This window comes from Thalassophryne amazonica, chromosome 3 (assembly GCF_902500255.1).
Source record: "Thalassophryne amazonica chromosome 3, fThaAma1.1, whole genome shotgun sequence".
In the NCBI taxonomy this organism is placed as follows: domain Eukaryota; kingdom Metazoa; phylum Chordata; class Actinopteri; order Batrachoidiformes; family Batrachoididae; genus Thalassophryne; species Thalassophryne amazonica.
The window spans coordinates 44,070,211-44,089,976 of NC_047105.1; the positions used below are offsets into that span (position 1 = coordinate 44,070,211).

Here is a 19,766-nt window from a genome sequence, read left to right on the forward strand (position 1 = left end):
AAACACTAACAAAGAACATGTGCAAAACAAACTGTAACACAAACACCACCGGGGACTCACAAGCTTACTAAACCAGTAAAAAAGAAGCCTCAGGAAAAACCACTAAAAGATGGTCAGCATAAAACTGATGTGCAAAGGGCAAATAAATAAATAAATATATAAATATGTGCCAAACCTACTAAGATTTGTTCAAATGCACAATTGCCGCTGGGACAAAACTACTCCTGTAGCGTTTTGTCCTACACCTTGGGGCATTAAACCTACGGCCAGAAGGTAGGAGCTGAAATTCATTAGCCAGGGGATGGGAGTCATCAACTGTGATGCAACTGGTTATCCGCTGTAAATGTTTGGTGCACAGGGACTCTAAACTCAGCTGCGACTCACCAATCAGCCGACTGGACCATTTAATAATCTGACCCAGTCTGTTCCTGTCCTTCACTGTCAGACTGCCAAACCATGCCACCAATGAAAAAGATAAAACAGATTCAATAAAAGCACGATAAAATAGTGTTAACATGGTTCGGCCGATGTGGAAGTAGGACAGTTTCCTGAGGCAGAACAAACGCTGGTGTCCCTTCCTGCACACCGCCTCACAGTTTGCCTCAAACTTCAGCGAATTATCAATAATAGTCCCAAGGTATTTATAAGTTTGCACAATTTCAACTGGTTGTCCATTAATTATTGTGTTGTCAGGTGTGCTACCATGCTTCCTGAAATCAATGACCATATCTTTAGTTTTTGATGTATTGATCTGAAGATATGAGTCCTCACACCATTTAACAAAATGGTCAACTACAGGGCCGTGGCTGCTCTCATTGTCCCGCAGCAGACTGACAATCACTGTGTCATCCACGTATTTTAAAATGAACCTGTTTTTAAAAGTGCTCTGACACATACTGGTGTAAAGAATAAATAACAAAGATGAGAGCACACACCCTTGTGGCGAGCCAGTAGAAGAACACACTGTGTTTGATAAAATCCTGTTCACTCTGACTTTCTGTGTTCTGTTTGTTAAAAAGTCTAAAATCCAGCCCACAAGATACAAGGTTGAATTGTGTTAAAAGCTGAGGAGAAGTCAATAAATAAAAGCCGGACGTGACACCCACTTCCCTCCAGATGCCTAAAAAGCAAATTAAGCAGAGTGAGTGTGGCGTCCTCCACTCCTCTGTTAGGCCTGTAAGCAAATTGTAACGGATCAAGTGCATGCATAGTGTTTTTTAGCATTTCAGACCGTACCAATTTCTCAAAAATTTTCATCGGAATTGATGTTAGGGCAACAGGCCTAAAATCATTCAAAGTTGTGGGATTACTGGATTTAGGAACTGGGACCACAGCAGCATCTTTCCACACTTTGGGAACATGCTGTGTTTCCAAAGACTGGTTAAAAATATGATTAAACAACTGGAAAACTGGACTCAGCTCTTTTGCACAAGATTTGAGTAAGTGGCCGCAGGTATTATCTGGACCATGACTCTTGTTTACTTTTGTGCTAAGGAAGGCTTTTTCTATATCCCATTGGTTAAAGGAAAAATGCTGGGGTCATGGAGCCCGAGACCAAGTTCCTGGGTTTCCTTACTAAAATCAGATATGTTAAAACGATTTAAAAAATAATTAAGAGCATTAGCTAGTTCAATATCTGAATTGAAACCATTTAAAGTAATGTTTGTGCTATTTTCCATATTTTGGAGGCCTGCAATAGCCTTCATACTAGACCACGCTGACCCAAGGTTATGAGCAGCCATCTTCTTCTCCAACTCAGACTTGTAACTCTGTTTTGCTTTAAGAATCTCTGTTGTAAGCTCGTTGGTGACTAACAGAAGGTCTGAGTCTACTCCCTTTTTAAAGGCATCCTTCTTTTTCTTTATACAAGACTTCACTGATTTAGTGACCCAGGGTCTGTTGTTGGGATAAATTTTAACTTTCATACAGGGAAAAATCATGTCTCTACAAAAAGTGACATAAGAGCATATGACATCAGTGAGTTCATCCAAGTTATCAGAGGACTGCTTAAACATGTCCCAGTCAGTACAGTTAAAACATTCCTGCAAAAGAGCTCAGAATCAGCAGTCCAGACTTTAACCTCCTTGGTTTGTACTTTTCCCCTCTTTAGAACAGTCTTGTAGGTTGGCAGAAGATGCACACAGTTGTGATCTGCAGAACCCAAAGGAGGAAGAGGGAGTGATTTAAAAGTGTCTTTAATTGACCCATAACATAAATCCAAAGTCTTACCACGCCTGGTTGGGCAGGTAACATATTGATAGAAGTTTGTTAGGGTTTTTCCAAAGAGACCTGATTAAAATCTCCCAAGATAAAATTCGGGGCATCAGGTGAGATGGACTGCAATTTTTGGACAACATTAAAAACACTACTAGAGGCACAGGCAGCATTTGCCTTTGGGTGAATGTATAGTACTGTTATAAAAAGTTGTGGGAATTCGCGTGGCAGATAAAAAGGATGCAGTGACACAGATAAAAGTTCATCATCTGGTTTGCAGATTTTCTCTCTGACATTCACAGAGGTGCAGTATTGTTTGTTGACATACAAACATACCCCACCTCCTTGTATTTTTCCCGTCACTTCAGTCTGATGATCGAGACAAAGCGGAGCTCCAAAACCATCGATGAGCAGATCAGCGTCTTGGTCTTCCTCAGTGAGCCATGTCTCCGTAAAGGCCATGACACAAGTGTTCCTAAAATCCTTTTGGAAGCGGACGTTTCCTTGTAGTTCAACCACTTTATTTCTCAGGGACTGGACGTTTCCCATAATCACGGCGGGCAGGGGGATCCTGGTGAGCTGCTGTTTACGCACACGCAGCCTGACACCACCTCGTCTCCCCCGCTTTCTCCTCTTCTTCTTTATCAAATCACTTTTATTAAAGACCAGATAATTAAGATCCCTCAGGATAAATTCTGGTAATATGACATCTGTTACGCGATTCAGACTGACACAGTTCAGCTGCATTAACACGTCTCTGGAGTAAGTATGACGTGTCCCTGTCGGATTGACGGCTCCGGTGAGATCCCTCACAAACAGGGTACGAAATAAAAGCCACAATGCAGCAAAATAAAGTGGATCCATTTCATTTAGTAGCAGAATGGGCCTTCACACAACAGTAAACATACAATGGAGGCATAAAGACACTCAAAAACAACTATTCAAACAATAAACTCAAACGCCAAACTCTCGCTGCCTGTCGCTGCATGCGCATGTGCCCTCACGTTGATGTTCAACTGCCAATCAATAACCTTTTTGCTTAACGATTCCCTTATCGGTCCTTCAGAGTGGATGTTGTTTTTGGGGGGTGTTTGTCAGGAAAATGATAATTTCTCTACATTGATTTCAGACCTTGCAGCAGGACTGTAATGAACCGTTTCTGCAGCACGGCTTTGCTTTGAACCTTGAACAAATGAAGCAGTGCTTCAATCTGCTGCTTCTTTGGTTTATTGTTATATAACACTTTATCTTAATTTTTCCCTGCTAAATCCCTTTTGAGCATACGAGGTCTGTCCATAAAGTATCGTACCTTTTTTTTTTTTTTTCAAAAACTATATGGATTTCATTCATATGTTTTTACGTCAGACATGCTTGAACCCTCGTGCGCATGCGTGAGTTTTTCCATGCCTGTTGGTGGCGTCATTCGCCTGTGAGCACGCCTTATGGAAGGAGTGGTCCCGCCCCCTCGTCGGATTTTCATTGTCTGGAAATGGCGGAATGAAAAGGACTTTTTTTCCATCAGAATTTTTTCAGAAGCTGTTAGAGACTGGCACCTAGAAACCATTCGAAAAATTTATTTGGCTTTCAGTGAAAATTTTACAGGCTTCACAGAGAATAAGTACTTTAACTACAGCTTTAAGGACCCCTTTAAGGACGGTCGGTGCGCCGCGCTGCGAGCTGCGACAATGCGGCACAAACCACTTGATTATTTCTAAGATGATGGCTCTGTGGATACGAGACCGTCGTGTGCTCTTTCTCTGGTTATCACAAGACCTGGACATCAGCCATTTGCCGGCAGATTTCACTTTTAACAAGAGATTTTGTCATGGAAAGCCACGCAGAGGTTTCACGCAGTCACGACCGATTCACTGATGAAGCGAGACAAAGGAACACCTCCGTTTCAGAGTGTTAGAGGACAAGTTGGGACATGTCCAGCTCTCCACAAGTTCTTTTATACTCACTCGACTGGTAAGCACTGAAAGCCGAGATAGACATGTCTCTAACAGCTTCTGAAAAAATTCTGATGGAAAAAAAGTCCTTTTCATTCCGCCATTTCCAGACAATGAAAATCCGACGAGGAGGCGAGACCACTCCTTCCACAAGGCGTGCTCACAGGCGAATGACATCACCGACAGGCATGGAAAAACTCACGCATGCGCACGAGGGTTCAAGCATGTCTGACGTAAAAACATATGAATGAAATCCATGTAGTTTTTAAAAAAAATAAAAAGGACCGTTAATTTATGGACAGACCACGTATGTCTGTGAGTAATATTTACCTTTTTATGTTAAACCGACCTGTTGTGGTCTTCTGAAACAGTTGATAGATGTATTTATAACTTAAAAACGACATTGAAACGTTAAAGTTAGCATTTTGCTGAGCCATTATCAAGCCTCGTTCCCCAGCGTGCAAAGGATTCTGGGATACTCAAACACCATGAATAGGATTGGTTTCTTTGTCCTTTTTGATAACTGTTCCATAAACACGGCACCATTTCAAGAAATATCTGTGTCTACATGAATCCACTGAAAACAGCTTAAGATGCTGTAGTACATATGCCAGGCCTGTATGTGGGACTGTAAGGCTTCCACAAAAAATGGACAAGAAGATGTGGTGCATACGCTTAACCCGTGTAAGGAACTAATCAATGTAGCAGCAGATGATAAAACTTTACAAAGTGACACACAGTGCAAATATCAAGTCTTTGAAACTGACCCTGTTGTGTTGTTTCAGTTGGATTCATCATCACAGCCTGATGAAAACTTATCCACATAAAACACGCTTGAAGACGGTGTCTGAAAATTCTTTCTTTATTGTGGAAATTGCTTTTAAATAAATGCCTTGGTGTTTGTCTGCTCCTGGTGCTTTTCTCATCCTGAGCCGGAGGAAGCCGCTGCTTTGTCCCACCACCAAAAAGAAGAAAAAAAAAATCTTATTTTAAAAGCTGAATGTCTTTTCTGCAATTATTTTATTTGTGTCACAACGGTCCCTTTATTCACACCAGCATTCACCACAGGCATCATCCATCTCTTCAGGACTCTGCTCGTTGCAAAAATAAATCCCATTAAGGATCCATCAAGAAAGAAAAAAAGCAAACTAAATTTCCCTGTTAACATCAGCAACATCTTGCTGAGGCTAGAGAAGTGGGGCTGTGACATTGTTTCAGAAACGTTCCGTAAAGTCAGTCCACATGAAGATTCAAGCACTTCATTTTCAGGTTTATCAACTCTGGGACCTGTTTTCAAAAGGTAGTGACTTCGGGCTCTGAAAATGCCGGTTGAGTGTGAATGAAATGCCAGTACGATACAAAACCGGTCTCCATGTGGACAGGGCCTTAGAATACTGGGACATATCCATACCTGGACACTTATATCCTCTGTAGGACACTCACAGTGAATCACGCTTCCCTCTTTGAGACACGCCCACACGTTATGTGGGAGGAATATGTGTTTTAATTGATGAATCCAAAGTCTTGCTGTAGAACCCATTTTTCTTTCTTACCCATATAATTCTTCTATTTTCAACATGAAACGTATTAAGAGATACTTGTGTTATAATACATCTAGGCTTTTTTTGGCAAGCTTATTTCCTCTTACAGCTTGTCTGTTAGATTAGATTAGATAGAACTTTATCGATCCTTTAGGAAGACTCCCTCAGGGAAATTGAGGTTCCAGCAGCATTGTATAGCAGCATACAGGGTAAGAAGCACACAGAGTATTACCAGTAGAAGTAAAAAAAAAAAATTTGCAAATTGTACATACAAACATAAATACCAGAAATACTGCTCTCTACTGGCTTTTACTGGCTACTACTGTTCCTCTCCTTCCCATCCTCTGTCTTCCCGTTACTCCTCCTCCCCCCGAGTGTGTAGTTGTATAGTCTGATGGCCTGAGGGACGAATGTGTTTAAATGTGTATGCTCCTGTTTCAGTTTGAAGGCTGTAATAAGGCCTACTCTCGTCTGGAGAATTTAAAGACCCACCTGCGCTCCCACACTGGAGAGAAACCATATGTATGCGAACACGAAGGCTGTAACAAGGCTTTTTCCAATGCTTCAGACCGGGCCAAGCACCAGAACCGCACTCACTCCAATGAAGTACGATTATATATACAATGGAATTTGTTTTATAAATGTCTGTCATTTTCAGACAACAGATATTCTTGTTTATTTTTTGCAAAACATGTTCAATATTTAAGTTAAGAAAGATGAAATATATAATAAATCTCATGATTACTCTCATTTGCCTTTTTGCAGAAACCTTATGTATGTAAGATTCCCGGTTGCACTAAGCGTTACACAGATCCGAGCTCCCTCCGTAAGCACGTGAAGACGGTGCACGGCCCTGAAGCGCACATCACCAAGAAGCACCGTGGAGACACGGGCCCTCGTCCCCCTGGCTCTGCCATGACCCCTGGAGGCCAAAACACTGAACTGTTGCTGGAAAAAGAGGAGGCACGCAGGGAAGACTGTAAACTTCTGGCTCCAGAGACTACTCTGGTGAGTGAAGCAGAGGTGAAAAATGTGGTTTAATCATAACAGATCGAGTATCATTTGTCTTAAAGCACCATATTTACAATTTCGCGTGTGAGCTCATGCAGTAGAAATTACTTGTGTAATATGCAATTCAAAATACTAGAGTAACAACATGGAGTAAAACTCTCCCTCCTCATTTTAGAAATCGCAGCCAAGTCCTGGGGCTCAGTCATCGTGCAGTAGTGAGCGTTCTCCTCTGGGGAGCGCCAACAACAATGACAGCGGGGTAGAGATGAACCTGAATGCAGCAGGCAGTCTGGAAGATCTCACGACAGTGGAGGATCGAGTGTCAGGTGGAGGAGGAGGTGGGGAGGGAGGAGGCGTTGGAGGGACAATAGGCATGTCAGCTCAGGCTCTGAAGAGGCTCGAGAACCTGAAGATTGACAAGTTGAAGCAAATCCGAAGGCCGACCCCTCCTGGCCGCTGTGCCAGCAACAAGTTGCCTGCAATTCCCGGTATGTTTGCTTTGTAATGAAATAATATAATCTAATGAATTAATAATCACATAATTGTTCAGGTTGCTTTGAACAGAGGTCCTACTTGTTGGACTAATTAAAATTTTTTACCCGTTGGCCACAATCTGATTACCGTAATTTCCAGACTATAAGCCGCTACTTTTCTTCACATGCTTTGAACACTGCAATGATGTTATTTCTGATAATTTATGGATTTTAACAGGCTTTCTCATAAGTCGAAATATGTCAATTGATGCTCTGCATTGAATGGCTGAAAGCTGCGGTCCTCATGCGGTGTAAATTCACACAAAGTAAATATAAAGTCTTACTTGTTCGTTTCAGGGGATTCATCAACATGTCCTGAAGAAAAATTATCCACATAAAGCCTCCTGATTTTGGAAAATGACGTCTGAAAATACTTTAATTCCTTGTCGTGGCTGAAGAAAAGTCCCTCTGGCACTTTGCGCCACAGTTGCGCCGTCACATCAGTCAGCGGGACTTCTGCCCCCGCCCCCTACTCCCTACTGCACCTCTCTCTTTGCGCCACAAGTTGAAACAGTCACAGTGCCTCATTAACGTCTCATTTACCACATACACCAGGCGATCCTGGCTGCACGCAATGAAATTATCTCATGATCCACAAAGAAAGAACAAAAAAGTTAAAGTTACTCAGTTCTCCGTGTGGAGCAGAGAAACAATGGGCCACCGTGCATGTGCTGGATGACATGCTGGTCGTGTAACACCTTCAGGAAACAAAAAAACAAGTATTTACGGTCAGTATTTAATTAAAAGTTAAAAAAAATCTTTCTAACATCTTTCTGTGTAAATATCTCATGTTGCAATGTGGAGACCCGCGGCTTATAGACAAGTGCGGACAATTCATGTACAATTTTTTTTTTTTTGTCTTTTTAAAATTGGTGGGTGTGGCTTATATTCAGGTGCACTCTGTAGTCCAGAAAATACAGTATGAAGCTTTTGTCTTATGTAACCATGGCCATCAGGAGGTGCTGTGCAGCAAACCTCACTTCACAATGGCAATAAAAAAAAAGGGTTTTGGCCTCCCATGCCGCTGTGAATTTGAGCCAAGTGAGCAGCAGAACATAGGCCACACTTACTTTGTGCTATCTTATAAAATAAGTTAGGTCCTGTATCCAAAGAGCATTTTATTTTTTTGGGCACCAGCATTTTTTTTTTTCCAGTTGCTCTAAATGCGAACAAAGCATATGCAGCCACCTCCAGATAAAACGCAGTAAACAGTATCCATTTTTTTTTAAGATGGGGCCGTGTGTTGTCACTCTGAGTGCTTTTAAGGTGAAAATCCCTGAACTTTTCAGAAAGACGTTGTGACATCACTGCAACGCTTTTTCAGGCAAATGGGAGGAGAGCTTTATTTTTGCTGATCTGTCACTCAAAGTTACAATAGCGCACCGCAGTCTCATTTGAACCCTGTGTGATATAGCGGGATTTGACCACGTATGGGGACAGAAGCTCCCGTTGCGCAATATATACACAGCATAATTTCACACGGAAAAATGGTGTACTGTTTTGTTTTCGGCTGCAGTCACCAACGCAGTCTGGAAAAGTGCAGGTTTTTCCACCGCATCGTTACTTTTCCTTTGCATTTTCACTTTGTAGTGGGGTGGCATAGCAAGACAATTGTTCATTTTGTGATAAAAGCATGGGATTTGGCACACATATTCTAAATTAACTAATGTTTATTTTCAGATATGAAGACATCCTGGAGCTGAACTCTAATGCGCTACAGGGGTCAATAAAGAATGACACAGGGGTCAAAATTTAAAAATGCTCCAATCATGTTGAAAACTATAGCACATTATTTGTCTAATCATAACAATTCCAAAAAGGTATAGTTTGGACTATCTACGACTGAATGTTCTGGAGTTATGGGGTAAAAATTGCAAAAATGGTGACAAAGATCAGTTTCAGTTTGTACAGGGGTCAAAAGTTAAAGTTGCTCCAATTTTGGTAAAAAAAAAAAAAGGAAGAATTTGCACCATGTGTCATGCTTAGTTATCATGTTACAGGGTAATATATGTCATATGTCATAGAATCCAATAGACGTTGACCTTGTTTGACCTTTACTTTGGAGACCAAACACTCAACACAGTTGAAACCCTTCCATTTATTAATCTTTTTATTTCAACCAATAATTTGCATCACCTTTTACTAAAACGCCTTTTACCTTTGTCACTTTTTTTTGCTGTTTTTACCGCATAACCCCATGGAATTCAGTCATAGATGGTCCAGACTATACCTTTTTGGAATATTTATGATCAGACAAACAATGTGGTATAGATTTCAACATGATTGGAGTATTTTTAAATTTTGACCCCTGTGTAATTCTTTATTGACCCCTGTAGCTCATTAGAGGTCAGTTCCAGGATGGCTCCATATCTGAAAATAAACATTAGTTAATTTAGAATATGTGTGCCAAATTCCATGCTTTTATCACAAGATGAACAATTTTTATGGATGTTTCAGCTAAACTGTCCCACTATCATTTGCCCAAAAACTCAGAGAAATTGCTGTGTTTCTTTCCCCGTTATATGCGTCATATTTCACCCCTTTAGCACCCGCCCTCAAACGAGACTGCGCTGCCCAACAGACAAAAAAGAAAAAAACCTCATGTGTGTTAGCTTGGATAGAAAGTAGAAAATATACCATGTTCAAGGTCAATGTTGAAATGTAAAAATGTATCCAAAAAAAAAAACAAAATCTATATAACCCCCCCCCCCCCCCCAAAAAAAAAACAAAACAAATTTGTTTATGGCATCTACAGTAAAAAAAAAAAGAATAAATAAAAATTAAGCCCTTAATATTCATACATCATAGGTAAGTATCCTGCTGACTATCTGACTGAAAGACAAACAGCAATGAAAGTCTAACCAACTTGATGGAGGAGATAAACAACTTTGCCTTGTATTTATGACGTATTTAGAACTACTAACTACTTCTTTGTGCTCCTTTTATCTACTTCCAGGTACAGGGGACAATATAGGAATGTGTGCATCTTCTCCACTCCTCTCTAACCGGCGTGTATTGGAGTTGTCCAGTCATGAGATTGGAGGCAGCGCTTCACTTGGCTGCTCTGCTAATGACAGGCGAGGAAGCGGCACCAGCAGCCTGAGCTCCGCTTATACGGTCAGCCGTCGGTCTTCCATGGTGTCGCCTTACCTGTCCAGCCGGCGCTCCAGTGAGGTCTCACAAATAGGAACGGGCGGGGGAGGATTTCATCTCCCAAGCACAGAGCACAGCGGAGGAGATCCCCTTTCTCCAGAGACTAGTCGAAGAGGCGCTCCCTGTGTTGGAGGAGGAGGATTGCCCGGTCTTCCTAATTTAACGCCTGCACAGCAGTACAGCTTAAAAGCCAAATATGCTGCAGCAACTGGTGGTCCACCACCTACACCTTTGCCCAACATGGAGCAACCAGGTACTCCGGGAAGAAGAGGTGGCTGTTTGAGCGAGTACCAGGGGCAGCCTCTGCCTCCTTTCCTTCAACAGGTTGGTCCACGTAGGCACAGTGCCAACACAGAATATGGTACTGGTGTTATCTATCCTCACCAGGCTCCAGGTAACAACAGCAGAAGAGCCAGTGACCCTGTTCATTCAGTGGGAGATCCACAAGTTCTCCCCAAGAGATTCAATAGCCTTAATAATGTGTCCATGATGGGTCGAAGAAATGCATTGCAGCACCGCAGCTCTGACACTAGTATTAACTGCCACATATACTCCCCTCGGCCACCTAGTATTACAGAAAATGTAATGATGGAGGCTATGGCTATGGAGCCCCACCAAGCCCCTGTGGATACCAGGGACCGGTCCATGATGATACTAACTGGAGAGAGGGGTTTCATGGGATATCAGCAACAGACCCATGGAGGTGCGGTAGTTGGAGCACCCCTGTCAACCCAGCTATCTCCAAACCATGAGCCTCTTGGCCGTCCAGATCAAGGTTACATACAAGCCCACTACCAGAATCAGGGAGCAGGGGAAGTCAGTTCCAGAGGTGATAGAAATGTCATGTGCCAAGGAAGGCCTAATCACCCAGATGGGATGTCCAATACACTTCTGCAGCAGGCTGAGTACAGTATGAGCACTTGTCAGCTGAGTCCTTCAGGCTCCCATTATCCTAGCCTAGGCCAGGGTGCTGAAACTGGAGCTGGTACAGGCCCTTGGAGTGACACTCACAACCAAGCCCAAAACTCCAGCTCTGCTCTTCAGAACCAACGAGGAGTGCAATACCCAGACACTAACGTTCCACCTCAACAAACACAGGTCCACTTCAGCAATCAGCCAGGTCTTTATCACAGTTCAAATGGAATTCAGAAAGTCACAATCAAGCCTGAGCAGCAGTTTCATCCTGGGATGGGAGCTAGAGATGCTTGTCAAAATGCTAAGCTTCAGTATCAACAGCAGCGGCGGCTTCTTCAGCAGGCTCAGAGCTACCCACGGCAGACAAGTCAGGGTATGGTGAGGAATTCTAACAATCCAGCGTTTGACTTTCAAGGTCAGAACCAGAACTCCGTCTACAGTGGAGGGTTGAACTTGGGTTGCACTGGCTCTGCACTTACTGATGAGCAGAGATCAGAGACCCCCATGATGCAGGTGAAGGAGATGATGGTGAGGAACTATGTACAGTCACAGCAAGCACTCATGTGGGAGCACCAACAAGAACATCAACAGCAGAGTGGAATTAACCCTCCTCTTCTTTCTGACAATATGGACATGAGTGGCCAAGGCCCAATGATGCACCATAGTCCTCAACATCAACACCAGAATATTTACTCCAGCCAGCCTTATCCGTCTTATCCCAACCAAAACCTGGTTGCAAGCCCTCAGCCCCATAACCGATTGCCCAAGTCTGTGACACCTAAAGAGCAGCAGCTGGCAGGTCTCCAGGGCTCTTGCTATGGACCAGAGATGGTTATTCCCAGACCTCCTTCAGGACAGAAACCTCTCAGCCGGCAGAACAGCCTTTCACAGCAGGTAGGAGGAGCCTATCTGAACAGTCCACCCCATCTCAGCCCTGCCCATTCAACTTCTAGCCCCAGGCGAGGAGTTCGACTGCCTCCTGTCCAGCATCCACAGCACCCACAAAATGAACTGTACACTCCTTCCAATAACAACATGTACTACTCAGGTCAGCTCAGCATGGATGTGGAGAAATATATGGACCCCCAGAATGGGCCTTGTCTGAAAGAGCAACATAATATGGGGTCCAACCTGGACCCAACACGTAGCTCCAAGTCCGGTCCTTATCCTGAGTCTGGCCCCATCTCCAATGCCTTAGAAAACCTGGACCTAGACAATGCACGCATAGACTTTACCTCTATTATTGATGATACCGAGCCTTCCTCTTTTAGCCCAGTCAACAATCTCCTCCAAAGTCAACCAGGGTCTTCTTCACAGACATCTTCACGCCTCACCACTCCCCAGACCTCTGTTAGCTTAGCTGCAGGCTCTGGTTTGTCCAACATGGCTGTGGGTGACATGACATCCATGCTTACCACACTAGCCGGGGAGAACAAATACCTGAACACACTGTCTTAGAAGAAGATTGTTTTGAAGGACATTTTGTTTTCCAGACATTAACAGTCAGAGGCGTTGGCCAGTTCATAATATTTTAATTGGGAACATGCATTGAATATCAGTAACCCATCAGCCACATACAACAAGCTTTGTTTTAAGAGCTTAAAGGGGTCGCATTCTGTAAATTTTGTTTGTATCTATTTATTACATATAACTGTATAAATCAGGTAGAAATGAGCAAACCTGAGCAAAATTTCTACTTTTTTGTCATATGTAGATTATGCATGTAGATTATGCAAGTTCACATCTGGGCACCTGGTTACTGAGGTAATGTACTCCCTTAGTGACAGACCACACCTTGTGTGAGTGACTCCGCCTCCCAGAATCCCAAAAGGGCTTTAACCAGAAGCAGTTCCCTTTCATGTAAGGCAACAGGAATAGAAACAGTTTGTTTCTTTGATGCATATTCTTTGATGCATATATTCTTTTAGGATGCATATTCTCACTGTCTGTAGAGGTATTTTTGACAATCAATAAATAAATAAATAAATAAATAAATTTAAGTTCCTATAAATGATTTCATGCCACTAGAGCTTAGACAAAACCACCAGTATCTCAGACCAAAACATTGGCTTTCCTTCAGCCTTTCTTCCAAGAACCCCCCTGCCCTCGCCTACATCAAGGTGAATTAATGTTAATTCTGAGTCAAGATGGAATCTTTCAGCAGTTTGAATGATTCTCCATCTGGGAAAATCCACACCTACATTGGTGCTCAGCTGACCACTTTTCTGGTCAAAGCCCTTTTTAGCTTCTGACGATGGTTTCTTGCGGGAAAGAAGTTATGAAAAGTTGTTTCTCTTCACCGCCTTGCATGCACAGTGCAATGCTGGCGGTGGGGAGGTGCATCAGTCTCACAGGGAGGGACTCGCATGCACCACCTGTAGCTGGTCCAGCAAAGAAAAGGAACAGAAAAGCTCAGATCACAACACACGCAGAGGAAGTGCTGCTTCATTCTCTGTGCAGAACACCATTACATAACTACAGTTTTACATAAAAAAATAAATAAAAGCATCATTGCTGGTTGCTATATTAACATTTAAAATGACATTTATAGGACCTTTAATATCTGTCATTCAAACACAGTGACCAATTCACTTGCAGAAAAGGTACAAAATGTGACCCCTTTAAGTCCCTTTGCATATGATGACTGTACATCCCATGTATTCAGGTTAAAAAAAAAAAAAAACACTAAAAACTTCACCCATATAAGCTTTCATGTGTAATCCCTAAAACGGTATAACTCCTATTTGTCAAACGGTGAGCCATGATCCTTAATGACATTTGGTCTAATGCTGCTGGAGCAACACACAACTAAATATTGCAATAACTTTTTTATATTAATATGGTTTCATCCCATGTTTAAAATAGTTAAAGGTCCCTGCCCAAAACCTTCAAACCAAAGGTGCACGATCAACATCGCTGTACTTGTGCCTCTCTGCCTTCTCTGCCCCTCACTGTATGAGACGGAAATTTATGCCTGATATGAAACTGTTGCCTAACATTATCATGTTCAGCTGTTGCAACATTGGAGTAGATAGAAGTGTAAATAAATTTTACATAAAGTTATATAGTTGTGTTTATGTGACAATGGGACATTCCTGTCTCAATTCTGAAGGCCAATATTCAGATACAACTTAGTATGAGGACTGTTTAAAGAGCTGAGAGATTGACGATTGCTTTTTCTTCTTTACCATGAAACATCACGGTCTGTACTGTGGTCTGTACTAGCAGCATATCAGTATTTCCACACAGCGTGATCATAGCCTGTACACATACAGTCATCGCCATAATTATTGGGACAGTGACAGCTTATGTAATTTTGCCTCTATACACCAACACAGTGGAGTTGAAATCTAAGAAAAATATCAGATTAACCATTTCGGAATTACAGTTTCTCAAATTTAAGAGGGCATAGGTAATGGGCCAAACTAAATATAAGGTTTGTTATTCATGCAAATCATCACTTTTACAGCCACCTTTCTTTCAGTCAGGGGATGGATACATGCACATTAAGAAATACAAACAGTATGGTAAATCTGTCTGGAGTAAGGAGTTTTTAAAAACTGAGTGACTGTGCAGTAAAGGCCACTAGTGAGGGAAGCCACCAAGACATCCATAACAACTCTAAAGGAGTTAAAGGCTTCTATGGCTGTGCCTGGAGAAACTGTGAATAATGCAACTTTTGTCTGTTGCATCACCAGTGCCAACTTCAAGGTACAGTGGCACAGAAGGATTTTCTTAACAAAAAAGAATGTGAAATTTCTGCTATCATTTGCCAGAAGAAGCAAATGAGACTTGAGCTGCTTGGTGTTGTTGTAAAAGTCGTCCTCTGTTCCAGTCCACCATGAGGCTGTGATTGGCTGCAACCCACAAAAGCTGCACTATGTAAGTCTCTCAGTCAAAGCTACAGATGCTTATAATGGCTTCAGAGTTGTCATGGGGGTTGCTGTGGCTTCCCTCACAAGTCATCTTCTTGCATGGTAACTCAGTTTTTAATAACTGCCAGCTCCAGACAGATTTATATGAAGTATAAAATATTCAGTGATTTGGGGATGTTTATGTATCCATCCCTTGAATGTTCCATTGCTACTTATGGTGTCTGAAAATGGAGGTACTATGTATAAAAATGGCAGCTGTAATTCCAAAATTATTAATGTGGTATTTTTTATTTAACCCTTAGCACGAAACCAGAATGTTACACTTCAAGCACATCTTAATTATTTCATTTCACCTCCCGGTGTGGTGTGCTACAGAAGAAAATGGAAAAAATGGTGTCACTGTCCCAATAATTATGGATCTGACTGAACATTCAGGACTCATTGCTGTTTTGATGTTCGAACGATGATGTATTTTCTCTTCCGGACACAGAATTTGCACTCCACACATTTACTGTAAGTGTTCCTAAAGCAGCTGGAGCTCTTTTGTTTGTTTTGTTTTTGTTTTTTTTTTTTGCAGTTTTTTTTAAACTACAAACATAGAAAGTGCCTTGCTTTTTCTACAAATTTACAAGTACGAGTTAATGTTCTGTAATCCCTTCAAGGTTTACTTTTGAGATTCCAGAGGTAATGCCAACGTTCAGCATATATACCTGACATGATTCAGTTTTTTTTGGATTACAGACACTTTGGATAAGACTTGTCAGTTGGTGACAGAGCACTCGTAGATATGCATGTTTGAGAAATCATGGTACGTTCATCGTGCAGTGCTGATGTGTGTCAAATTCTTTATTGCTGATTCAGGTTCGAGGATCCAAAGTCAGGGGATTTGATCAGTTGCTACCACTATGGAAAACCATCTTTTATAGGACATGGCTACAGGTGCGAGAGTCACATCCCGAGTGGTAGTGGGTACTGTTACAAGACATGTCTGCACGGTGGCACTCTGACACAACCCCGACAGGCTATGACAAGACACGTGAGAGCACCCTGCGGCGATTAACAATGTATTGCAGTACTACTACTTTGAGAGGTTTTGTAAAAATGTAAAAATATATATATTTTTGAATAACTTGTATCGCCATTTAGAATTTTGGCAGAAAACATGCAAGATCTCATGTAGCCTTGTTTAAAAAAAAGAAAAAAAAAACATAGGATAAATCAAACTAGAGGGTAGACTCCTAACCCATGTATGTATGAAAAGTGTACCATTATAATGGAAACCAGTCATGAAGAAACATTATTTAATAGGCAACTCTGTTGTGATTTGGTGCTATATAAATGAAAATAAATTGAAATTGAAATTGAAATTGGGGCAGGTAAAACACTGGTCTGATAGTTTCATAGTGTGACACAATATGAATTGCAGAATGCAGTCAGTACTGTGACAAATCTGAATTTCCCCAATATTTGTACAGAATCCCAACCAGGCCAGAAATATACATTTTTTTAATGATGGCAACGAACAATCAGTAATTCAAATCAGAAGAGGCAGGTGGTCTGTGACTCCTGTTCTGGTGAGTCAGAACACGTTAATTACTTTTTGTATCAATATAGGTCCCTACAAAGTAATTTTAACAAGAAAACGGAACACTCATTCATATGGTTAAACTGTGATTGTGTTGTGTGAACCAAGTTGACGGTTTGCACTGCCCACTCATTTAAGCCTTAATAATCGGTAGATAAATACAGCCACAGACCTTTTAAACATATAAAACTATGTAAAAAAAAAAAAAAAAAGCTCTGATTATTTAAGGTTTTTCATCCAGATTTTAACTGTGAAGGAATAGGTTTGGAAATGAAAATAGTCCAGATCAAACTTTTGCTCATATAAAGTAGAATAATTACAAAAAGTAAGTCTCTTCGGCTTCTCCCTTCTTTCACTGAGAGTCCAAGTTGGATTGGCATTTTGCTTTGGCACAGGTTTTATGTCCCATGCCCTTCCTGACGCAACCCCACATTACGTGGAGAATGGCCACGGGTGGCCTTGGAACCTTTTGGATCTATCACATTTTCTCAGGATATTCAGTATTAACATCTTACTCATTTTTAAGCTGATGGATGCAAGACGGATGCACAAATTAGCAAAATTATGCACGGATGGACTTTTAGGCATTGCATTGTTGGGACGTCTTGTTAAGCTAATACTGTGCAAAGTGGTAATTCGAGTTTCTAGCTTATAAAAGAAACAAAAACAAATGTTCAATTAGTCACGTGTAGAAAGATGTGTTTTCCTCACCACCTTTTATAAGTCACACAGTCACATGAGGAGTCCGCCCCTAGTTCATTTTTCTGGCTGTATGGTAAAAACATGGATGTGATATGGATAATTGCCACATAGCATTACTTGGTTAAGCCCCATTCACACTGGGCCTGCATAGAATTGCATTGTGCTGTGTATCTAGTATGCAGGAATGGCTGTGTAATTTGCCCACAGGGGTAAGAAGCTTGGCTCCATGGCGCTGTTTTTTCAGACTGCCTGGACACGCAGATGGATAGATGGATTTGATACATTGGAAAAAGTCAGAATACATTATTTTTAGGAGTTAATGGACTTTATTTAAAGTGCCACAATCATGAGAGAACTTGAGGAGATGAAGGCGGAGGTGAAGGTGGAGCTGCAACCGGCGATCACGCACGCAATCCATCCATGAGGATATATAGTGGATGTGGAAGCTTGGACCGCCTCTTCTTCCATGGTTTGTAGCTTCACTGCCAACAGAGTCCAGCGGGATGAATAAAATCTAGCAATGCAGCCATGTAGATAAAAAACTAAGAATTTTTCGCAGGGCTTGCCTCGGGTTGAGTATGGTTACGGAGGCATGGTGTGCAGTAGCGCAGTGTTGCATAGACTTGCACACAGTTGCGGAGTGTTGTGTAGATGTGCGTAGAGTGCTGCTGCGGTGCTCTACGCCGAAAGTCTGCGAAAAAATTTAAAAATTAAACAAGTTTAAGTTTTTAAACAAGTTTAATTTTTTGCATCCATTTCATGGACCCACTTGCCTCCCTCAGCATATTGCCATGTAGGGGTGCATAAGTTCGACATAGTCAGTATGCCGCATTATGCAACTCTACAATGGCCCTATGTGAAAGGGGCTTTAGTTGTAGTAGTACTGGAATGTATTGTTCATACATTATTAATACTACTGTGTCCTGTGTGTAGAAATGTCTCATACCTGTCGCTACGAGTACTCAGGATTTGAATCTTGTACCTGTAGGCATGTCCTTTTTTCTGGGTACACTGAGGTACTTTTGTGTAACTTTTGAACTGTATTATATAGAAGTAGCTCCTTCTGTGGCCTTGCACTGACTACAGCACTCTGTGGGAAGGTCTCTGTCGTTTATGAGTATTCACATGAACCTCACTGTCACTATATTAAACAAAAGAATCCAGTATTTTCTTTTTTTTTTTTTTTGAGGGGGTATAATTCACAAGCAGATTTGAGCATAGGTAGTCACTCACATATTTTCAGAATAAGAGTCAAACATTTTTACTTTCATTAGCAGAAATTTATATTAGTGGATCAGTTTGGAAAAAAAAAGATACACACCCAACCAAAGATGCCTTAAATCACTTGAAAGAAGATGCACAGATGGTCTTACTTCAACAACACTAACACTAAGATTAAGGGCATGAACATTGACTGATAGTGCTTTTTTTTTTTTTTAAAGAATATATGAGATGTTTTGTACAAATTGACTTTTTTGTAATAATGAACTTATGGATGTTGACTTCCTTGTGTGTTTCGTGTTACCATCCTTCAGTTTGACTTTTTTGCTGGCAAAAGAATATCGCCTTTAGCAAGAGAAAGATATAATAGTAGCATTAACTATAATAGAGTAAAGCCAAGTGTTATATTTTGTGTAAAATTTTCTACATTTTTATACAAATGTGCTATATTTTACCAGTTGACAAATAAACACAGTTTCAAGAAAATGAAGATGTTTGTAAAACCTTTTATTTGAATGTGTACTTTTTTGTGTGTAGCACTCGTGTCACTGTAGGCAGCTTAGCCCACACTCACCCAAAGCCCGTACCTGAGCAGGGTTTTACAGGATTTTGCTGTGGATGTCTTTGCACTTTATGCACGCAACAAAGCAGGTGATCCAAAGATGCACAGTGTGTTTCTCTAATGCAGTTTTAGGGACCCCCCCCCCCCATGCTTGAAATAAACAGTGGAAAACTCCTTTTACACAACATATGTTCAGACAAGTTTCATATAACCTGAGGTAATTTCTATGGATCAATTTACAGATGCTGAAATATTGCTCCCAATTGTTGTTGCTGTGACATCCATGTTTTGTGATCCGATGAATCACCAGTGTTAAATAACACTGGTGATTTTGCTGTGATGCTGCCCAGACCACCTCTGTAAGTCAGGCCAGGCACATAACAGCAAGCTGGTCACTAGTCAAAAAAATTGGACTTTGGGGTCACACACGGTCTAGAGTGCCTAGTGTGAGTACACCCTTAGACTAGAAGATTAGAAATAACAAAATAAAAACATTCCTGACACT

At 41.4% G+C, this 19,766-nt stretch overlaps 1 protein-coding gene across 1 annotated transcript in view; it reads left to right on the plus strand.

Annotated features, from left to right (window-relative positions):
• Window positions 1-16,482, plus strand: part of LOC117506608 (zinc finger protein GLI1-like) — a 34,267-nt gene extending 17,785 nt beyond the window's left edge. The window contains exons 9-12 of the mRNA XM_034166129.1: window positions 6,146-6,310; window positions 6,470-6,712; window positions 6,891-7,203; window positions 10,205-16,482. Of these exons, the coding sequence (XP_034022020.1) occupies window positions 6,146-6,310; window positions 6,470-6,712; window positions 6,891-7,203; window positions 10,205-12,774 (3,291 nt within the window). The 3' untranslated portion in view covers window positions 12,775-16,482. The remainder of the gene's footprint in view (window positions 1-6,145; window positions 6,311-6,469; window positions 6,713-6,890; window positions 7,204-10,204) is intronic.
• The last annotated feature ends 3,284 nt before the right edge of the window (window positions 16,483-19,766 follow it).